At 35.9% G+C, this 23,913-nt stretch overlaps 1 protein-coding gene across 1 annotated transcript in view; it reads right to left on the bottom strand.

Annotated features, from left to right (window-relative positions):
• The window catches only part of LOC129753172 (uncharacterized), an 85,887-nt gene that overhangs the window by 26,198 nt on the left and 35,776 nt on the right, over nucleotides 1-23,913 (bottom strand). The window contains exons 2-5 of the mRNA XM_055748967.1: nucleotides 8,429-8,702; nucleotides 7,491-8,178; nucleotides 5,834-7,373; nucleotides 4,155-4,829 (exon numbers count right to left, since the gene is read on the bottom strand). Coding sequence (XP_055604942.1) covers nucleotides 4,155-4,829; nucleotides 5,834-7,373; nucleotides 7,491-8,178; nucleotides 8,429-8,702 — 3,177 coding nt within the window. The remainder of the gene's footprint in view (nucleotides 1-4,154; nucleotides 4,830-5,833; nucleotides 7,374-7,490; nucleotides 8,179-8,428; nucleotides 8,703-23,913) is intronic.

The raw sequence follows: 23,913 nt of genomic DNA, 5'->3' as shown, positions 1-23,913 counted from the left end.
AAAATGACAAGAATGACAAAAATGACAAAAATGACAAAAATGACAAAAATGACAAAAATGACAAAAATGACAAAAATGACAAAAATGACAAAAATGACAAAAATGACAAAAATGACAAAAATGACAAAAATGACAAAAATGACAAAAATGACAAAAATGACAAAAATGACAAAAATGACAAAATTGACAAAAATGACAAGAATGACAAAAATTTCAAAAATTACACAAATGACAAAAATGTTCAAAATGACAAAAATGACAAAAATGACAAAAATTACAAAAATGACAAAAATTACACAAATAACAAAAATTACAAAAATAACAAAAAAAAATACAAAAAAAATACAAAAACTACAAAAATAACAAAAATTACAAAAATTACAAAAATGACAAAAAATACAAAAATTACAAAAATTACAAAAATTACAAAAATTACAAAAATTACAAAAATTACAAAAATTACAAAAATTACAAAAATTACAAAAATTACAAAAATTACAAAAATTACAAAAATTACAAAAATTACAAAAATTACAAAAATTACAAAAATTACAAAAATTACAAAAATTACAAAAATTACAAAAATTACAAAAATTACAAAAATTACAAAAATTACAAAAATTACAAAAATTACAAAAATTACAAAAATTACAAAAATTACAAAAATTACAAAAATTACAAAAATTACAAAAATTACAAAAATTACAAAAATTACAAAAATTACAAGAATTACAAAAATTGCAAAAAGACAAAACAGCCAAATTGACCAAAATAACAAAAAAGCAGAACTTTGTGAACTTTTTCCATTTCGCCAATTTTGTTCATTCCGTATGTGTTGTCATCCAGGTTTTTTTTTCAATTTTTTCAATTCGGTAAATTTGGTCTGTATGCCAATTCTGTCAATGATTGTCAATATTTTCCATAAATTTTCAATTTTTTTTATAATTTTTCAATCTAGTCAATTTAGCTATTTTAAAGCATGGATTACGACAAATCTGGACGCATTAAAAAAGGTCTATGTCGTAGCAATGTAAACAAAATAAAAATGCTCTGTATCCAAAATTTAAATAAAAAAAAATTATTCCGGTGTTATTTTGATGAAATTTCGAACTTTTCGTCGAGTACCGCTCATTATAGTTTGGACACCCTATTCGCTGACCTCAGCGGCCATTTTGTTCCACAATCTCTTCATCCCTGTTGCATCCCGAGTAGTCCTACCATTTTTCTCCATCTTCTGCTCGACAATTGCCCAAAATTTTTTGATAGGGCGGAATTGAGGGCAGTTTGGTGGATTGATGTCCTTTTCGACAAAATCCACCTGTTGGCCCGATACCACTGTAGTACCGTAAACTGGGGGAACTTTGATGGCTGTGGCTGTGTGGCAGCGGCCTAAAGAATACTGCCACTGGGATACTGGTCCATGTCGTACGAGGCGACTTATCCAGTACTTCCCAGATACTTCTCATATTTCTGTCTATTGGAAATCAATGAGGCTGTATCTGGGCGGGGGAGAAGATAGGTCAAGGTCAATTATTGCATGCAGAGTTCAGAAGTTTTTCAAGTTCAAAACATTGGAACAAAATGTTTTGAACCTGAATCAGTTTTAAATTCTTGCTAGTATTTTTAACCTTTGTACGTATTTTTTCTCGAGAAGGGTATGCCAATAGTGCATATGTAGTACATGCATTCCCACAAGCTGTATTCTTCCATATTTTCTCTTTTTACCAATTTGGAATATGAGTTTTCATTAAACTAATCTCTTTGCTGCCCTAGTAATTCCGTTCAATAAAACCTCTTTACAAGTGTTCAAATTTGAATCGCAAACGCATCGCTTACGGTCCCATTGCTTTTGGCTATCTGTTAATATAAACCGATTTGAAATCATAGAAGAATATGATCTAAATAACATCAGTTATATCTGTTACGTCAAGCGCAAAATTAGTGTATTTTCCTTATAATGGACAAGTATTCGGTCCCTTCTATCTTTGGATTGGTAACAAAATTTTGTGGAGGTAAATGTCCGTTCATATAAAGATATTTAATTGTTAAAATTGCGTCATGGTTATTCAATCACTAAAGCCGTACAAACATTGTTTCCGTGGAAAAAAAAATTTCAAAAAAATATTTTTTTTTTATGCCAAAAGGCTTCAATATTCCCTATTAAATCAAGTTTTTGATCAAAACTTGTATCGCATGTCGACAGTCATATCTGTTCACCTAATATCTGTCACTTCTCTTGTATTGACACATGTTCCCTTAGCTTTAGAATGGTAATAGTGCTAAGAAGATTCAAAGCTCCTTTAATATCGTACGCTGATATTTCGTATCATACGTCAATCCTGGTTCTGGAATCCACTGCTACAGCTTCGTACAGTGTTAATATCGCTTGTTTTAAATTTGGCGTCGCAGAAGCTCATTGTAGTCGTCTAACCACAGCGCTAACTGGTCAGATAGATAAAAATATATAAAATCAAGACTTTGTACTCTGAATCTCCTGTATGGTTAAGCTATGATTCAGAGGTAGTATTTATTGTACCTATATTCACCTTCCACTTAGTGTGTACATGTCCCTCTTTTGCTCGACTTCATTTTTTTTCTAATGTATGTCAGAATTTAACAAATAAAGTTAAACAAAGGTCTTTATTTCCAATATTATGATTAAAAAAAGCTTCATTGCTTAAAAATCCTCATGTGGATAGGCTAAATGCCAACTTTGCCATTATAAAAGCGTTTATTTGCCCTCATTGTAGCATCCTGGTTAGAACATTTTCTGATCATTGTAAACTCAAATCTCCTGAATTTTGAAGTTGTGAATCAATAATGTGGGAATCTTTTTAGCTCATATATGCCTGTTTTTCGTTTGCTAGAAAGCTTTTATGTACTCTCGCCTATCCTGTTATAAATGTATCTAATTCTTAGAATTTAAACTAAAATAACAATCTGTCATTTTTCACCCAATGTGGTTATAAGCTTCAATGCTTCAAAATCCCTACGTGGATCGGCTTTATGCCCTAAATATGTATTTATTTTCTAATCATTTTGTGGTTTTCAGGTTTCTCAGGTATATGATGAAATCTGTAAAAAAAAGGCTAGGCACAATTTTCCCGTTTGTTTGGATAACGTGCCGCTATCAAGCCTACCCCTTTTCTGATACCTGATACCTGCATCCCGAGTAGTCCTACCATTTTTCTCCATCTTCTGCTCGACAATTGCCCAAAATTTTTTGATAGGGCGGAATTGAGGGCAGTTTGGTGGATTGATGTCCTTTTCGACAAAATCCACCTGTTGGCCCGATACCACTGTAGTACCGTAAACTGGGGGAACTTTGATCAGCGGGGTAACTTTGATCATCATGAATTTTTTGCAGATATTCATCATTAAATAAGTTTAAAGTTATAATTCCTGAAAACTGTTTACTACGTTTGAAAGCCAATGAATTGAGTTACAAATAAGCTAAAATTCGTTATTATTAGAAGATTTTTAATGTTACTTATAATATAATTTTAAAATCTTAAAATATTTGGTTTTTTGAAGGCTCACAAAGAAACACCTCTCATGATCCAATTTAAGCATTTAGGAGCAAATGGGTTGTTTAATGTGAAATTTCAACTTTTTCTTGATTGAGGTTTAGTTTAAGTGTTATTATTATGGTCATTTGATTATAATTTTTGGATGTTGAATAAAAGCGGTCATTTTCCATGAAAAAGCTCGTATAGAAAAAATGGCTAAAAACCCTATCAAATGGTTCAACTTGAAGAAAACAAGAACATGGGAACAGTGTGAGGACTTAGGGAATTGCATGAAGGTAAAATTTCATTTGATATTAAGTACAAACAAATATTGAAAAATGTTTATAATTTTTGCCCCTAAATGTATGCAGCAACATTGTCCAACTTTTGAGTATACTTGTTTTTGAAAGAAATTGTTGAAAAATTCAATTAAGTCCAAACAAAAAATAACTATTATCGATGTTTTGAGCTTTCTTTGCTAAATGGCATCAAAACAATAAATTTGAAGATGTTGAGATACGTAAAAACGATAGTGATCAAAGTTACCCCGAAACTCGAAGTCTGGTTTTGTAACAAACATTTAATTATTACCACCAATGTCGTTTGAATTAACTGCAATCAGTGATCATGTTCAATACTCCTCACCTCAGTAAGTGTTTTGAAGCTTAGTCGGTATTGCTGCCACCAGGTTTGGTGATGTACTGGCAACGGATCATTCCACAAAAACTTTTCGGACCAAAGCGACTGTAGGAATATTTTTGCGCTTACGACGGAGGCACCGAGTAATCCCATCGGATCGAAGAGACGAGACATTTCCGAGAGTATGACTCGTTTTGTTATTGGAGCCGACGTTTCGAGATCAGGAACATTGAAAGTGAAATGATCGGGTTGCGGATGCCAACGAAGTCCCAATGTTTTGATCGATCCTGATTGGCCAATATCGAGTTCGGATCGAGAGTCTCTGAGTGCTTCTGGAATCTGCGAGAGGACTTCGTTGCAATTGCTGCACCATTTGCGAAGAGTAAACCCCCCAGATTTCAATAACTCAATCATCTGGTGGTTTTCGGCAATCAACAGCTGTTTGTCATCATTGCCCGAAAGATAATCATCCACGTAGAAACGCTTGGGTACGAGTGGGGCAGCAAGAGGAAAGTTTTCGGCTTCATCGTGGGCAAGTTGGTTGAGGACGCGAGTAGCCAGGTACGGAGCGGGGGCTGTACCATATGTTACTGTATTCAAACGAAAGGTTTGTAGTGGTGCTTCGGGATTCTTTCGCCACAGTATCTGCTGCAGAGGACGATCAGCTGGATGGACGACGATCTGCCGGTAGGGGAAAGGTTTCCTAAATGGGCCTATCGGGTTAAATGACCCTACGGCTGTTTGATGAAACGGCTGACTAGACAGCTTATCTGACCAATGCATTTTGAGGGTGATACGCTTTGAACATAAGGCAAGAAAGAATTTTATGAATTTACAAACTCAAAAAAATTTAAAAAATCATATGAGGTTTTGATACATTTTGATGTAATATCTCGACTTTTAAAAATTGTACGTAAAGAAGCTTAAAACAAAAACTAGGATGGTTTTTGTTTCTTACTAAAATGAACTTAAGAAATTAAACATATTTCAGCTTTTGTGGAGGTTTAATAATGATTATATAGTGGAATAATAGAGTGTTTTTGTATGCCCCCATCATGTTTGCAATATGCCTCCATCCTAAAATAACAGGTTAAATAGAATAAATAAATGATTTTTATCATTGAACCTTCAAATCTAAGCTCTGAATAGCATATTAAGAGAGAATTGAAGATCTAAAAACAGATTTGATAAAGTTTTTCTCATTTATGAACTGCCTCCATAGTATGGCAACCCTAACTTTTGTTTTATTCCATAAAATTAATATATACATAGATTTTTATAAAACTTCAGCTTTGTCGTACGGAAAATATTACTTTCTATCAGTTTCAATTAAATTATACGGAAATATTGCTCAAAAAATAGGAATTTTGTTCAAATCATAAATAGGCGCATTTAGCCCGCACGGTTTGAGGTTCGGCATTTTAGACAACACTTATCATAAAATTGTTTTCTCGGAAACGGAAGAAAATTTTAACATAAAAATTACTCCAATGTATAGAAAACAGATGCCTGCACACGTGTAGATAGTTTTTGTACACATATTCGATGTGATATTTGATAAAATCGGTGTTCTGCTTAATAGGCGCATATAGCCCGCTCCTCCCCTACATTTTTTCCACATCAGCTGTGACGGCGTATTTTGGCAAACGAAAGTTGATGAGTGTGGAAATCAACGAAGGTTGTACGGTGGGACCGATGTAGCAGATGTCGTTCAGCGAAATGTTGTTTGCTGCTCGGCACGACGCATCAAATACGACGCGAGTTTTTGTTGTTGTGCTTTCGGGACGTTGGATGGCGTGGTGAGGAAGGTAGTAGTGGGGCTTTGTGAGATCGGGCTTGACAGGTTCCATATGACCGAGATTTTCATATTCAGTCATGAATTCAAAATAATCCGCTCGAAGATTATCATTTGAGCCCAACTTCCTCTCGGTACTAAGAAATCTGCGATTTGCTATCGGGAACGATTCTCCCAAAGCGTGCAACATTTCCTCACGAATCGGCAAACGAACCACGTACCGTCCGTCAGGTGCTCTGAAGTGGGTTTTCAAGAAATGCGTCTCGCAATATTGTTCTTCCAAGCTTAAAGATTTGCCTTTCTCGAAACTTTCCACTTCCCAAAATTTTCGAATTGCAGAGTCCAGATTATCGATGGACGAAACATTGCAGACCACGGCGGGACTTTTTGGTTGTGCGTTTGTTTCACCCGCGACGACGTACCCAAAAACAGTTTTTCGTAGAATTGGAAAACCTTGGCCAAGCGATATCTGATCATTCTCTAAGATGGAGAAGAATGATTTGATTCCAATGATAAGGTCAACGTCGTGCGCAATATTAAACTTGGGGTCTGCAAGGGGAAGGTTGCGAGGAATTACCCACTTCGAAATGTCTACATTTGTAGATGGAAGAACTCTGGTCAAGACAGGCAACACGAAAAATTCCATGCTTGTGACAAATTTGCCGGATCGAGAGGCAATGGTGATCGGGACTTGATCTTTTACTCTTTGGACTGACTGGCTGATACCATACACATCGACGTTTGCTGGTGTACGTTTCAAGCGAAGCTGTTGTGCCAAATGTTCGGAAACGAAGTTGGCTTCGGAAGCACAGTCAAGCAAGGCACGAGCGTGTAAAAAGTTGCCTGCGAGGTCCTTGACCTTAACGTATGCAGTCAGCATGAAAACAGCTGATTGGGATGGTTTCGAGAAAAATGATTGTGTATGGCAATTGGTCACATGTGTTGTGTTTTGAGCCGAACCTGACGGATGCCCATCCGACGAGGGAACGAAAGACGACGAATGTTTACTTGGCCCAACCGACGACGAGGGCACTCCCTGTACCCGAGGGAGCACGTGACATTGATCGGCAATGCACGTAACCGACGACGAAGGATCGACGACCGGTGCCGATTGTGAGTGTGAATAGGATTGCGCAATTTGTGCAGCGATAGTATTTTGCTCATCATCGTGAATGGACGATGGTTTGAATGAGTTCATATGCAACAAGGTGTGATGTTTCCTGTTGCATGTTCGACACGATCCAGAAGTACAATTTTTCATCAAATGCGACGATTTTAGGCAATTGAGGCAAAGACCATGTCTTTTGGCGATTTCGAAACGTTTTTGAGGTGTTTGCCTTTTGAACTCGTCGCACTGCATCAAAAGGTGCGCTTGTTTGCATAAGATGCATTTCGGCAGATCACTATTGGCTGAGTGATAAATCGATATCCTATTTCGAGAAGATTTTGATTCGATTTTGGATTCGAATTTTGCACTAGGTAGCGATGGTTGGGAGAGCATTAGTGATTGCAAAATTCGAGAACGCTTTTGTATAAAAGTGACTAACGATTCGTAGGTTGGTCGAATGTCGTCACACAATTGATTTTCCCACTCCTTCTGTGAAACTGGATCTAATTTGCTGCTCAGAGTTTCGACAAGGAAAGAATTCCAATGATCCTTCGGATCTTCTAATTTGTTAAGAACGCTCACGTGTTTTCCGAATTCATCAACCAAATTGGCGAGGGCTGATGAAGATTCTTTCCGAACAGAAGGTGTGGATAAAAGTGCCGAAAAATGTTGCTTAATTTGCAGATTTCTATTATCGTACCGTTTATTTAAAAGATCCCACGCGATAGTGTAGTTAGTCGCAGAAACTTCCAACGATTCGATGAGCCTGAGAGCTTCTCCCTTGAGAACTGCTTTCAAATATTGAAACTTTTGTATGGACGAAAGTTGCAGGTTCACATGGATGAGGGTTGTGAACAAATCGTGAAAATTCATCCACTCATCGAAATTTCCACTAAATTCCGGAATTTTAATCTCAGGGAGACGGACAGAGGGAACATGTGCAGGTGGAGCTAAGGGGGATTGAGGTGAATTGTTGGGAGCAATGGCGTCTAATTTTGCCGCCAAATTACCTTTTAGCATGAAATAATCATTTTCGACATTGGCACGTGTTTCTGAAAATTCCTCAGACAATTCTTCCTCGGCCTCGATCTCACTTTGAATTTCATTAAATTCCCGATAAAGCTCATCTAATTTTTCCAAACGGAATCTCAATTGTGGAAAATCCCGCTCAGAATTATAATTTTCATAAAAGGTTTTAACCAAATTGATGGAACCAGTGATAGTGTTCCGACGCACAATCAATCGTTTTACTTTACGCTCATCACGGTTCATTTTTGAGCTTTTTGCTGGGCCAATTAACACGAACGCTCGAAAATCTTTTTTTTATTGGTTCGATTGACTCACCTGTCTATTGTAGTGGTTAAAACCTGGGCTCACTTGACCAAACCTGCGTTCCGTGTCCACGTGGTGCGACTAACTTCCTCCGTTGCTGCTGTAATTCGGTCGAAAATCCTCCAAATTGATGAAATCCAGTCTGTAGATGTTGCGGGGGCGATGATATCCGGTTTAGGGTCCAGTCGATGCGATAGGAACCTCCGAACGCAGCTATCCGATGACGATGAGGTAACCTCTCCAAACTGGTCGAGAACAATGGGAACCTGGCGATTCCCGGGTTTCGGCACCAAAAAATGTAGCCAAACCGGACTAGCAGCTGCAGGGACGTCGAATTGATCCGATTTACTTTACAGGATCTTTTTGGGTACTTTCAGACTTTAAACTTGCACGACAAACTTGTGATAATGTGTGATAGTTTCACTCGAAATAAAAATGTGGTTTTCTGGAGTGAAAGACGAAATTTAGTCTAAGCTGATGTTTATTGGTTCAAGTGCTGACCAAGACTAAGTGCTGCACAATCATTGCCCTAGCTTGTGGCGGGAAGCGCCCAATTTGATGATGACGATCATTGATTCAATTGAACAATGAAGTGGGAGAGCAATTATAATTGAGTGAGACTTTGCGTTTCTAGAAACTATTTAAATAATTTGAATTTTTGTGTTAGGGATGTTCAAGATTCTTATTTCAATATTTAGTTCTGCAACATAGGTGTTACGAAAAAGCAACCCCTTTCAAAATATTCAAAAATGAATGAAAAAAGTGATCAAAGTTCCCCCAGTTTACGGTACCTCTTTGCTGTAGTGACAGCTTGCCAAATCTGGCGAAAACTTAACTAGGCCTTTGTGAAATCTAATGTACGGAAAAGAAACGTTTTTCAGGCACTCCTCTTTGTACATTTCGGAGTCCATGGTCTTGTTTTTCTCAAAAACCGGGGTTTTTCATCCGCAGCGGCAAATACCTTGCCAGATCAAACACTTTCTTGCAAAGTTATCAGCAAAAACGAATATGAACTTGGAGGGGACATCACCCCGCCCAGTGGCATTGTAAAATTATTGGCCAGGAAGCCGCCCAAAATCCATCTTCACGTACGTTTCGTCATCCATGAGGATGCATCTGTCGTATTTCGTTGGAACCTTGTTGTAATACTTCCGGGCCAGTCCTTTGGCTTCTACATTCTTCTTCAATGTCCGGTTTGGTAGTTTACTGGCCTGATAAGGTCGTATTCCTTCGCGCAGACGAATCCATCTGACGGTGCACCGGTCGGCATTGATTTTTTTGGCGATATCATAGTCATAGTAGCCAACGACGAAGAGGAGCCACTCCCAACGATGGGTGATATTAAGGAAGCCATTCTTCGCAGCTGAACTAATCGGGAACACCGGTTGATGGCTCGGATTTGGGACACAGCAACCGGAGGAGTGGAAGGATTGGGTCATATGCCCCATCTACAAGAAGGGCGAGAAATTGGACTGAGAGAACTAAGGAGCTATAACTGTCCCCGATGCCGCCTACAAAGTGTTGTCCCGAATCCTATTTTGCCGCCTAACGCCACAAGCAAACAGATTGGTGAGAAGTCATCAGGCCGGCTTTATGGAGGGACGGTCAACGACAGACCAGATCTTCACACTACGGCAAATCCTTCAAAAATGCCGTAAACAGCAAGTCCCTACGCACCATCTATTCATCGACTTCAAAGCCGCATACGACACGATCAACTGTGACGAGCTATCGAAAATCATGGACGAGAACAGATTTTCCGGGAAGCTGACCAGACTGACCAAGGCGAACGGTGGTGGTTGGAACGCAGTGCTGTGTGCGGATTTCAGGTGAATTTTCGAGTCATTCGAATCGCGCAGGGGGCATGGACTATCCAGCATGAAGTTCAACGTGGCGCTAGAAGGTGTTATTCGACGAGCGGTGAGCGAAATGAGGGGCACTATTTTCTACGGATCCGGTCAATTTATCTGCTTTGTTTCTGATTGATACAATACGTCCAAGACGAAGAACATGCTGGCCTGCGGATCCGAGTCCGACCTCTTTATAAGCTATTATATTGGTCGACACAATGTTGTTGATGATGGATAATCATTGTTCCAAATTGTACACCGAAAAAATTCTTCACATGAACGCTACGTGAAAATGTACATGGATTTTTGCCACCATGAAAATCACGTGAAACCTACGTGAATTTCAGGTAGCAAACAGGGCTGGCGCAGCAAGCAAAATTCACATAATTTTCATATGAGTTGTTTGTGAAAATAACGTAGGTCGAATGTGAAGAGGGATGCGTTCTGCCACTTGCGATTCACGTAGATTTTATTGAAATATAAACGTTGTTGTTTTTTTTTGGATCTTATTAATAAAAAATGTGTTGATTTTGCAGGACATTTTAGTTTTTTTCATACTCGATGCACTTTTTATTTCCAATTAAAGTATCAAGCAGCACACTTTTTTTCTTTACATACCTAACATCTAATATCGCATCGAAGACGGCCTTTGGGTTGCCTCCATAGTAATTGCCTGGTCGTCCTTGCTGTCCCAATTTCGAATTCTGTTAAAATAACAAAAAATATAAATAACGAATACACAACTAAATTTTAACTACTTACGAAAAATCAGCTAGAAATTGTCAATCTTATAGCACCAACTGTTGGATCCGCGCCATATTAAGTAGTGTATATTGTCACATAGATTTTACGTGAATAATTTATTCAGAGCTACGTGAACGACACATAGAATGCACCAAATCCCTTTGTACTTGGCGGATCACTGGATTTTCACGTAAATCGAATGTGTCTTCGTTTTGACAGCAATCAGCCATATGAATTTCATGTACGGATCAAGTGAATTTGTATTAGCTTCTTAGTGATTCACGTAAGTCGGGCAAAAATTCACGTAGAGAGCGCCTACGTGAAAATCCAGGTGAATTTAACGTTTTTATGTCGGCTGAGTGTACAAATTCCGTTCATTACACGTAGTGGCACCAAAGAACAAGCAAATATATGGGAATCATTATACTTAACAACATCTCCATCCGCGTTGCTATCCAAAGTTACTTGCTTGTACCTCGAGTGGTTCGAGCTTCCATCACAACCCCACTTAAAGATGACCGTTGATTCGGATATGTTGTGTAAATCCGTTGATCTTTCTAGAACGATCATGAGTCTCTTTATAGTAAGATCGAATCAATTTTGCAAAGGAATCGAGACTGATGATGGGCTTATTTCAATGCATGTTGGGAAAAGTCAGGGTTTATCAAGTATTTTAACCAGGAAACAAGGAACAAATCGATAAGAGTTTCAGAGAACATCATGTATGTATGTTGTATGTTGGTTGGGTGCACGGATTTACCGCAGTTTCTGCCTAAGTATGTGCTCACATGCATTCTTAGATTATCTATTAGGTTCGACAAATCTTCAATGCAACGCCTACACCATACCCGGACCCCATGGCTTCGTATGAACTGTTATGGATGTATGTCTTGTGTCAATGTTGGTGTATTTTGGAAGAACGAGTCAATCAGGTGGGCTAGTTTACTTACAGGTATTCCGGCATCCGTGTATAGGGGAACATGCCCTATTATGCGCCACCTAAGCGAATCGCTGATTTTCTATGTATTCCACGTACAAATTGTGTTGAAAATGGGTGCAATCGTCGAAGAAAAGTGTTTTCTACAAATGCCTATGATATTTTATTACTCAAATTGCTATAGTTGCTTCAAAAACTTGATTTTTAAAAACCATATTCAAAGCCACAGAACAAAACTGTGTTGCAAATACGCACCGCTGTGTATTCAATATGCGCCTAGCAGCCGAACACACCCGAAAGCAGCCGAAGACCAGAAACACACCAATACTTACAGACACTTTGACTGAAAAGAAAATCAAAATGGACTAATCACAATTTTGAAAAAAATGAAAAGTAGATTTTTTGGGCTGGATTAACGCTCAAAATATGGTTTTAGACTTTTTGTTCATTTTCAATGAAAATTGGCCTTTTTGAAAAATTAATGCTATTTTCAGCCTACTACGATTGGCGCAATATAACGAGCGCATGGGCTGTGATAGAACATACCCATAAAAAGCATACCTTTGCGAGTTCAGTATGATTTTTTAGCATAAAATCATAGTTTAGATTCTCCTCTATCGATGTGTCAGAAAATATTGTCTTATTCGTTTTCCTCTGCTTGGTGACACCTTATTGAAAGTGTTTTAAAAATTAGATCAAAATGACGAAAAACCTAAATTGTGAAATTATCACGACACAGGGGCATTTTAAGGAAAAATTCATACTTGCCATGACCAATCATAGCATTTAGAACAAATTGGTAATATTTTGCAGGCTTCAAATGTTTCAGATTCTTTAAAACAAAGGTGGCGCGTATTAGCCACATGGGGCGTTATATGAACTTTTCCCCTATACCTGGCCAGCTGGCAACTGATTGAACATTCTTATTAACTAGTCAGTTATATGATGAAACACATCTTACCTGTCGGCCACTTATGGGATTCGAACCCAAAAGTTTTCTTGCCGATACCGGTAATCGAACCCAGTACGCCTGGCATACCAAAACCAGACTCGCGCCAGGCTATCCACCAGACCACATCGGCGCTCATAAGAGTTTCAGAGAACATCATGCACGCAAATTCAGTAGGGTTGCAAATATCGAAGATGTCTGTACCACCACATGAAAATGTGGTATCCACATGTATCTCCATATATGGCACATCGAGAAAAACGCATATGAAAAAAATACAAATATTTTAAATCGCTAATTAAAAATAACTTGAAATTTTTGCATTTTATGAAAGACAAACGATTTTTAGAAGCATCCCTTATATGCTAGAATAGAGAAATATCAATTTTCATGAAAAAAAACAACGCGCTATCGTAGATAGAACCTAGCTCACGTAATATTTTGTCTAACCTATTTATACACCCTTTGCTATTTTTTTTTATTTTAACTTAAGTTATACGCTTGCATTCGAAAAAAATTTCCGGAGTAAAGGGTGTATATCAATGTGATGGCGGTTCTGGTTTCAGAATGTTTATAGATCCTTTACTCAAATTGAGTTTTTAATGTAACGAAATATTATTTTCTCAAAAGGGTTTTACCATTAAGTAGTGCAAATGTTGACCTATCAAAAAGTACTGAGAATGGTTTTTGTTTAGTTTTTGAGATAGATCCTTTTCACGTGTTGGTACAGATGTCTTCAAAAGGTTGCTGATTACTTTCTGATCAGCTTATTCCATTGATCAATCGCGTTCCGAAAGTCAAAGAAATTCCTCCACTGCCTGAAGCTGCGGAAAATTTGTTGAAGAAAGTTGAATTTTCTCATAGCAATTGAATTTCGTTATTTTTGTTCCAAATATTTATATAAATAATAAAATGTTTATGATGGTTGTAACATAAGAAGCTGAACAATTCTAAAAAATATCACGAGTAATGGTTGGCTTGTGTATTGGTACTGGTTGTGTTTCTGATAAAAAAAAGGATTGAAATTGGATAAAATTTCATAAAAAAATACATGATAAATTACGATTTTCAAAATTATAAACCTCGAAATCAAAGAAAAACCTATCTCCAATTTTTTCAGCATTGAATATTCATATCTTAAGCTACATTTTGCAATAAGTTTAAGATTTTTATGTTTGCACAAATCAGAGATATTGCAGCTCAAAAATGGTCAAATTTGAACACATTTATGCTCCTAACTTTTGCAAATGAAACAATAGCTCCCTATAACCTAAAGAAAAACGTGCGCATTGTTATGCTGATCAGTTGTTTAGAATATACTAATACTGTACAACTTCACTAGAAAAAGTTATGGTCAAAAAACTGTTTTTTTTTTCGACACGTTCTAATATATAAATCTTAAAAAAATTATAAAATGACAACGTCTCATCGTACGACTTTTATGTGTTCAGCAAAGTTGGTTAAAATGTGACGGGAAAATCTACAACATTGTAGAACATATTTTTGCTCTATCTAGCTCCTGAAAGAAATAAGCATTACGAATTCCCAGTAGGATGACACGTCCTAATAAATTATTTTTCCAAAATACGGCCCTTATAATTGTGAACAACTTTGCAGAAGACATCATAAGTCTAAAACGTATATATTTTGCGTAATTAATTTTGTCACGATAAATGTTTGTTCTGGACCACTGTGGAGTGTTAGGAAACATCTTTGACGGCATGCAGGAGAACGGAGTGTGGAGGCGAAGGTTGAAACACGAGCTCGCGCAACTCTTCTACGGAGAACCCAGTATCCAGAAGGTGGTGAAGGCTGGTCGGATACGCTGGGCAGGACATGTTGCGAGAATGCCGGACGACTGTCCTGCAAAACAGGTGTTCTCTACCAATCCGGTAGGAACGAGGCGAGCACGGGTGCATCGAACGAGGTGGTTAAACCAAGTGGAGCGTGATCTGGCGAATGTGGCGAATGATTTATTGTGCATTTTTTGTTTTGTTATTATTTCTAGCTAAATTTGAATTCAGCTGGTAAATCTCAAAACAAAAACCAATAGTCCTCAAATATGACATTTTATTCAACTCACTTTCACATCCAATTCGATGTCGTCGTAAATCCGTTTGAAAAAAAAAACTTTGTAAAATTTGATGGCTCACATTTACTTCTCCTTTAATTCAAATCACATTAATTTATTTATTTATTTTCGTCTTTGGTTTAAATTACCGTACAGACTGATGACTTAAAACTATGTAATTCTGCTTAAACCTTATTTAAAACGACGTTCACACATATTAAAATTAAACAAATGATACACTAGATTAAAAAGTTCACAACACTTGTCTATAGGGTGGTTTTGACCATAAGCAGTACGGTGGTGAGGTATTGAAAGAATCTGACGTTGTCGGAGTGTTCTCGTTGTACATAAATATTAACACGTTGTAGAATGTAAGCACAGTCAATACGGTTGGTCAATGTGTCAAATATAAAACCTTGCTGCAGTTCGATGCGACGCTTTTCGAGTGAGGTTAGGCATATCAGCGCACACCTTTCCTCATACGGCGGTAGTTGGATCGGGTCGTTCCAAGGGAGACGCCGCACAGTGGGCCGGGAACCACACTTTTGCGGTCAAAATTGACTGTAGGCCAGAGGCTTCGTTGTAGCTCATCGGTGTTTTCGACAAAGTTACTCGACTATATTTGCGCTGTCTATTGATGGATTTGAATTAGTTCTATTTTTCTCCGCAAGGTGGCGCCAAAATCTAACTTTTTACAGAAGCAAGATACAGGCATGGTTTCTTCTAGAAAGTTGTTTATTATACCTTTCACATCAACTTTGTAGAACATTGTTAAGCTCTTTGTTGTGTATTTACCTTGCAAAAATAATAATTTACGGAAACCTTGCAAAAAATGTTTTTTCCACATATTTTTGTTTTAAGCTATTCAATACCTCATATTTCCACAGTATTCGATTGGAATGGACTCAAGTGAGATATTCTAGTGGAAAACTTATTCGTTTCGCAGATTTTTTCTGTCAAAATCGCAAAAAATAGGTTAAAATTAACATCCGCATTTCTCGTAGAATAGTCGAATTTTCTTCGTTATATTATTGATTTAGTCAATTGCGATGCTTAATTTAGCGATTAAGCACACTACGAGAAATGCGGATGTTTTATTTGAAAAAGGTCTAAAAATATGTGAATTTGTATTGAAAATTAACCAACTTTATTAAATCATTTGGCAAGGAACCCACGAGAACCCACCGACATTTTGAACATGCATTTAGATCATAATCACAACTGCCACTTCTCGAAAAATGAGGTGCGCCAAACTGCTCGCAAGCAAGTTATTGCAATTTGAAAAATGTATAATTTTAACCTATTTTTTGCGATTTTGACAGAAAAAATCTGCGAAACGAATAAGTTTTCCACTAGAATATCTCACTTGAGTCCATTCCAATCGAATACTGTGGAAATATGAGGTATTGAATAGCTTAAAACAAAAATATGTGGAAAAAACATTTTTTGCAAGGTTTCCGTAAATTATTATTTTTGCAAGGTAAATACACAACAAAGAGCTTAACAATGTTCTACAAAGTTGATGTGAAAGGTATAATAAACAACTTTCTAGAAGAAACCATGCCTGTATCTTGCTTCTGTAAAAAGTTAGATTTTGGCGCCACCTTGCGGAGAAAAATAGAACTAATTCAAATCCATTAATAGACAGCGCAAATATAGTCGAGTAACTTTGTCGAAAACACCGATGAGCTACAACGAAGCCTCTGGCCTACAGTCAATTTTGACCGCAAAAGTGTGGTTCCTGGCCCACTGTGCGCCGTAGAGCGTATCTTAAGAAATAGCGTTGAACTCGTTCATGACGGTGGCATTGTGTCTTCTGAGCTGGAGCCCACACCTGGACGGCATATTCCATGATGCTACGTAAACAGCAGAGGTCCTAGGTGGCTCCCCTGAGGAACTCCAGACGGTGTGGCGAACATTCTTGAGGGCGTGTTTCGTATTCTGGTGAAAGCCTGACGGTTGGTTAGATATGACGTAATCCACTCGAGTGCCCAAGCCGGGAAACCTAGTCGATTCAACTTTGCGACCAGTATTTTGTGCGGCACACGGTCGAAAGCTTTGGCAAAGTCAATATATATTGAATCCACCTGGCAACCTTTCTCCATGCTTTTATTCAGTGAACTTACGTAGCACATCAAATTGGTAACTGTTGACCTTTTCTTGACAAAACCATGTTGATATTCCGAGATCAAAGGTTTAACAGCGACATACATTCTCTCGTGCATCAGAATCTCGAAGATCTTTGAAATCGAATTCAAAAACGATATTGGTCGGTAGTTTTCCACGCTGTGAGCATTTCCGGATTTGTGTATCGGTGAAATAGCCGCAATTTTCCATGCATTAGGAAACGATCTTTCGGTTACTGATCGATTGAGGATACTGCAGATCGGGGCGCATGAAGATGCAGCACAATGTTTCAGAAGAGCGGGAGGTATTCTATCTGGACCAGCGCCTTTTGAAGAATCGAATGTGGACAACTTTTCATCTATTAAGTTTACAAGAAAACGATCTTAAACAATTGGAACGAATAAATGAGGAAATATTTGACGCTAAGTACTACATTTTCTTTCACGATTACACTGATAACTATTCTGCTTTAATTGCCCGACAATTAAGTTTAAATCATTAGGGAGACGATTACTGCTGTTACTTGCACCTTACTTCCAATTTCCAAGACAAACATTTAAACCTTCAACTTGAAAATTGTTTCCATCATCCGTCGCTTCACTCACAAGCAGAAGAAGTTAAATATTAAATGTCTCAAACGGAGAGAGTTCCGTTTTTTTTTGTTTTCAGGAGCAACTTATTATGAAACAAAATACTAGTGTACTTCAGGGCACCAAGCCACGTGGCAAGTAGCATCTAAGAATGACATTAGCAACGTCTCGCGGGGGTGGAAATTATTTTCTTTTCATTCTCTTCCGACCTACTCAGTCAGTAAGTCAGTCAGTCAGTCAGTCAGTCAGTCAGTCAGCAAGTCAGCAGTTTCTAGAACCTTACATAGTTAGATATTCTCGTTCTTCCTACAGCCATCTATATGCAATTTCGTTGCAACCAACGAATTTCAGAAACGCTTTTCATCAAATAACTACCTTCTTCCTGTTGCTAACCTTAGAGCTGGTACAGATGCTTTACATTTTACAATTCATACTCGATGAAAGCTTTCCGCATTCCGAGCACATCTAACTTTATACAGTTAAGTCGAACTAAATGCACTTTGTGTTGCAGGAAGTAACGTTCAGGTGAACTTCAGAGACATATCTGTCTCAAAAAATAATTTCTAAAAAAGGACGAACATAACATAACAACTCCGTATTTATGATTTTTTTTTATTTCTAAAACTCAACAAGATGGCAGATCGATTAAAGAAAAAGAGAAGACCGTTGAAAACCATTACATTGGATTCCAATTATTCGTTCCCCGATAACCCGAGAAACATAGATTGCTTTCAGCAAAACACATTATCGCCATTTTTCAGCTGATTAATGATACCAATTTTGTAAGTTCTATTTGCTCAAGAAAAACGATTATAAACCGGAGAATCGACCCATAAATAACGCTGTTGGGGGAGTCATGTCGCAACATCAGGAACCCAGGCCAGATGGAGAAGGTTTTCCCGCTCCGTTATAGTGAAAAGACACGAAACGACCTAGAAAATCGACATCATATCGACAGGCCCCGGTGGGCCAATAATTGTGAAACATTATATCTCAACGGCCTGGTATCTTCCTGGGGCCTCTTAGGAAGAAGTTGGTCCTTCTGGAACGGTTGATCTTGGTTGAGATGAAGCCCTGTCGGAATGTCGAAAAATTGATTTCAACAACTGCTTAAATCATTTTTTTTCCTCTGTCCGTCAAATTCTTAGAGTTTTTTTATTAACGACCATCTAAAAATTGTGTGTAGTATCAAGAGTAAAGCTGCCGTTATAAATTTGAAAAGTTCAAATTATATTTGAAGGTGTAAAAATATTTAACTCCTTTTTTCTAGAATTTTGTGAGGGCCCCAAAGGCCCATTTGGGTCCTTCCTGCACCCCATACGCTTCTTTAGAAGTGGGAGGGACATTTTATCCTTAGGATAATTTTATATTACTTTGAATTTTCTTATTCTGTACGACTTTTTTCGTCTTACTCCCGCGTATGTCCTTCACCGTACAGTTCTTTATCTGAATCCTCGTCAGATTTCTATCACTTTCATCGTATGATCCTTGTCAGGATTTTTCAATTTTTTTTTAACAGTCTGTTTGATGTATTGTATTGCTAATCTTTTAATTATCCTTTAGTTTCTATAAAAAAATTTTTCAAAAAAAACGCAATCTTCTTTTACTTTTTGTAGAAATATTAAAAAAAAACAAATCGGGTTCTTAAGTATCGAAAAAATTATAATTACCAAGCATCGGAAAATAAGCTCTAGGGATCGCTAAATCATCTTGATCTGTAATGTATATACTGCTACGGTGGAAAATCAAAAACGGATACACTTTCATTGCAGACACTCAATAATTGTGAACAATAAACCCATTTTATTAGAACACTTGCATAAGTTTTGAGTTTCACGGTTTGATTGTCTTGAAATTCCTTCTACTAGATTTTCATTCTACCAGATTTTCACAACGAGAAAAAAGGTTAGAAATCGAAACAAAAAAAACCATTTTCCTCTAAAATTTACTCATTTTGGGGTGCTGATTCTAAATATTCGTTTAGTTTACCAGCTCTTGTTTTCGAGATAATAAGATAATAAGATAGGTAAAACCTCATTATGCAAATTTGTGCACTTGTTTAGCAAAGCAACATTATCAATATTTTTAAAATAAAGGTTTCAACTCAATGATCAACTTTCCCCAAAACTACAAGTAATTTTGACTTTCTGGGAAAAAAAGTTATTGTAGTTTTAATTTTGTTTATTTTCCAAAATCTACGAAAAAACCATTATAATCAGTTAATTATGAATATTCGAACGGACTAAACAGATTGGCAAACATGCTACATCTACGTACTTTTAAGTAAAGTAAGGGTTTTTCCAAATTTTCTTGATTATTAGTTGTTAGTTTTGTCGACAGCAGATGATTTTTTGGCCAGAAATTGAAAGGATTTTTTATAAAGAACTATGACAGTGTAGTCATTGTTTCAATATTAAAACCGTGAAATTTTGTTATGTACATTGTTTGTGTAAATTAAATAGTTAACTTTTGACATTTATTGACCCTTCACTGATTTTTTAACTAATTTTTTTTTTCAAGTTTACTATTGTTTTGCGTTAATTTCATTAGGATGCTTCTGTTATTTTCCCTTTCTTATTCAGATATGGTTTGAACTCAAGAAACGCTGTCTGGGCTAACTAATTATTTATTTTTGTAGGTAGGATACTAAGTCAAGAATGATGTGACATACATTTTATATACCTGATATGGTTTTTATTAACATATTTGGCGGGGAAAATACATTTAAATTATATCTCAAAAAGAAACAATTATCACGCCCAATTATAGCACCGTGAACCCCAACCGTGTTTTTTTTAACACCGTTGGAACCACTCTTAGAGCAGACGTAAATACATACATACAGGCGTAAATATTGGTTTTATGTATACCAGTTTTAGCACAATTTTAAATTTTGGAATTGGCTAAACTACGCACTCCCCCATGATAGCAAATTTAAAACGGATACACTTTTATTGCAGACACTCATTAATTGAGAAGAATAAACCCTTTTTATTAGAAGAATTGCATAAGTTTTGAGTTTCACGCTTCAATTGTCTTAAAATACATTCTACGAATATTAATTTTGGTCGAACCGTCATTGAATTTATTCTACCAGTATTCCTTCAACTTTACAGGTCAATTGACACAAATAACTTGTTTCTTTTAAAAACTCCATTGAAAAAATCTCTTTTTTTTCAAATCAATGATTTTAAAAAAATAAATCAAATAACAAATGTTATTATCTCTATCCAAGTTATTGTTTATATCGATGAATAAAATATGACATTTTTATCCCAAAGTCAAAGGAAAAATGGTTCAAAAATTTATGATAAAAAATGAGCACTCAAACGAACCAAACAGATCGACGAAGATGTTAATTAGGACATATTCCACGCGCTTGTACCGCACAAAAGCGATTTTTATCTGTTCGCGTATCAAAAAATCTCACTCTTTACTTTAATTTTAATAATTCAAATCACACAAAACCAGGAAAAAATAAAAAAAAAATTTAACGCATGTTTTATATGATTTTGTAAATCTTTTTTTTTTTTTTGATAAAAAAGTGGTTATTTTGACAATTTTTACAAAATAATTTATTAAATTATATGGATGAATTTATTTTGGAATTTTTTTTTTAATTCGTTCTGAAGCCAAAAAATACTGCTTCATTTTGTAGATAAAAGAATTTGTTTTTATCCAAAGTAGTTGTTTTGAAAAGCGAACAAAAACAGCCGCAAATGAGTGAATTCACGTCACAAAAAAGGGAACATTTTAATTTTACGCGAAAACTTTGACAAAAAATGAGATCTTCTTTGAAAATGATAAGGCAATTCTGAAACACCAAATTTCATAGAAATCGGTTGATATTTAGCTGAGTTACAACAGCGCGAATGAGTGAATTCACGTCACAAAATTTGATTTTTTGTAAAATTTTATTAGAAAAATATGCTCCGAAAGCTATTTTGACCCTCCAGATGGTCCGATTTTCACAAATCGAGCATATTTTAGTTGATTTTTTAATAAGTTCGTTGTTTCCAAATAAAAATACAAAAAAAATTTAAAAAAAATTTTTTTTTGGTAAATCTTCGAATGAAGACACTAATAATTTGAACGTTTGATCCCTCATTATGTTGATATTCAAATGCCAATCAAAATAAGGAAAAAGTTAGATGAAGATACTGAAAATTTATAATATTAAAAGTCGGAAAAACCAAATATCTTTTTTGAAAGTGCACATAAAATTTGTAGGCTCTCCAGATTTCTATAGAAATTTATATTTCGTGACGTGAATTCAGTTAACTATCCTGTTATGTTTAAACTGAGTGAATTCCCGTCACAACTTCATATAAGCATAACTTCGTTCGTTGTTGTTTAATTGAAAAGCTACGTACATCAAATTATAAGTAATTTTTTTTCTACAATTCATTCGAAGACACCAATATTCTATTTCCACAAAGAGAACAGCAAATCAAAGTTGTATGTACTGAAGTCGAAAATGGTCATCCTAGCGTGAATTCACGTCACAAAAGTAATTGATCACAACAAAAACAAGTAAAATTTTTTAATGACCAAATTGTATTCATTTTGAAGGAAATTCAATTTGCGACCGTTTGCTACAATTTTTTCATTTTCAAGTAAATTGGTTGACTTCTAGAATGATAACAGTGCAGAAAAGTCCGGAAAAGCGATTTCACGTCGTGGTGGAATGTGTCTTAGGTTCCTTAATTTTTTTTTGTCAAATTTTAAGATAAACAGTTGTATGCAATGTCACCAGTTTATGGTTTATTAGCAAGAAATTTAAAGGATTTTTTGTAAGAATTATGTCAGTTTTGAGTGTATTCAATGTATTTTAAAATCATGAAATTTCTTTATATTAAATATTGTCAAAAACAGTTGAAATCCGAAGAATTCGTGCTAACAATCGGCAACCTTGCAAATCAGCGCTGTAGAAAAAAGTTCATACAAAGTCTGATAACTGTTAAAATTTGCAATCTGCAAACCTTTCTGCTGTCCTAGTTAAATCATTGCAAATTTTTTGCTAGATGTATGGTCAACATAAAATGTCGCCAGTGAATGTCGAAACCGCTGTATTTGACTCCGGTTTGGAGATTCAACGACAAAAATAGATAAAGTTGTTTTAAACTTTTGAGATAAATTGCCTTTCACTTAGTTTTTCAATTATAATAATTTTTGTTTTAAGTTTATTGTTTGTTTTGCCTTTTTTCACTAGGATGTTTCTGTTATTTTCACTTTCCTATTATCTACGGTATGAACACGATAAATTTGTACAAATTTGTAACTTTATGAAACGAAGGGTTTAGAATAATCATTTTTCAATGATATGACAATTCAATGATAATTATCCAACATTTATTTTGACATAAAAAATTTAATTTTGAAAAAAACCATCAAAATTTTAAAATTTTGTGAAATCTGTGAATAATTCAAAAATTCTGTGTTCTGTGACACAGATTCTGTGATGAAATTGTGCTCAAAACTCTGTGAAATTCTAGATTTTTCTGTAATTTCGGCAACCTTGCTCACAAGTCACAACACATATTAGAAAGAGTTTTATCACACACAGGCTTGGTTTCATAAAACAAGTCACCGAAATCGTAGCAACATTTTTTTTTCGCTACTTCTAACTCACTTACTTTAGATTAATTTTTATCTTATTTGACAATTCGACAAATAATAATAATATGTCGATTTGTTTAGTTGATTGACTGGTTAATCGCCGCGATGCATTGTTTGTTGTTTCTATCGACTATTTTCGGCGAAAATTAAAACGAAATTACTTGCCAGTTGGTCCAAACGTTTCGAGCTACTTTTGGCGTTTCTCTCTTCCTCAAAATTGAATTTAAAAATAGATTAATTTTCCATTTTACAAGAACCAATTATCTTACGTTATCTAGCGGTTGTCGTACTGTTATTCGCTGCCTGTTGTTGTCAAAATTTTTGTATTTTCAACATCAAAAACATGACCGTACTCGATACTTTGTTGTGCAGGTCCGGTTCCCTCTATTTTTTTTTTTGTTTTTAACATCGATTTTGTTGTTCCAATCTTTTTTGTAAGAATTAACTTGTTTCTCCAATGTAGGATTTTTCACATCCTCCAATTTTATGTTACAAACCACATTTGCTGTTTTATCTTTTGGTATTTTGTCTTTCGTTTTTGTGGAAATTGTGTTCTTAACTTTGTTTGAAGATTGGAAGGCTACATTAATATAGTATGATTTTTTTGGAGGTGATTTATGGTTGCAAATTTTTGTTCACCTGC

Source organism: Uranotaenia lowii, chromosome 3, assembly GCF_029784155.1.
Source record: "Uranotaenia lowii strain MFRU-FL chromosome 3, ASM2978415v1, whole genome shotgun sequence".
NCBI lineage: Eukaryota > Metazoa > Arthropoda > Insecta > Diptera > Culicidae > Uranotaenia > Uranotaenia lowii.
This window is presented reverse-complemented; position numbering and strand designations above follow the sequence as displayed.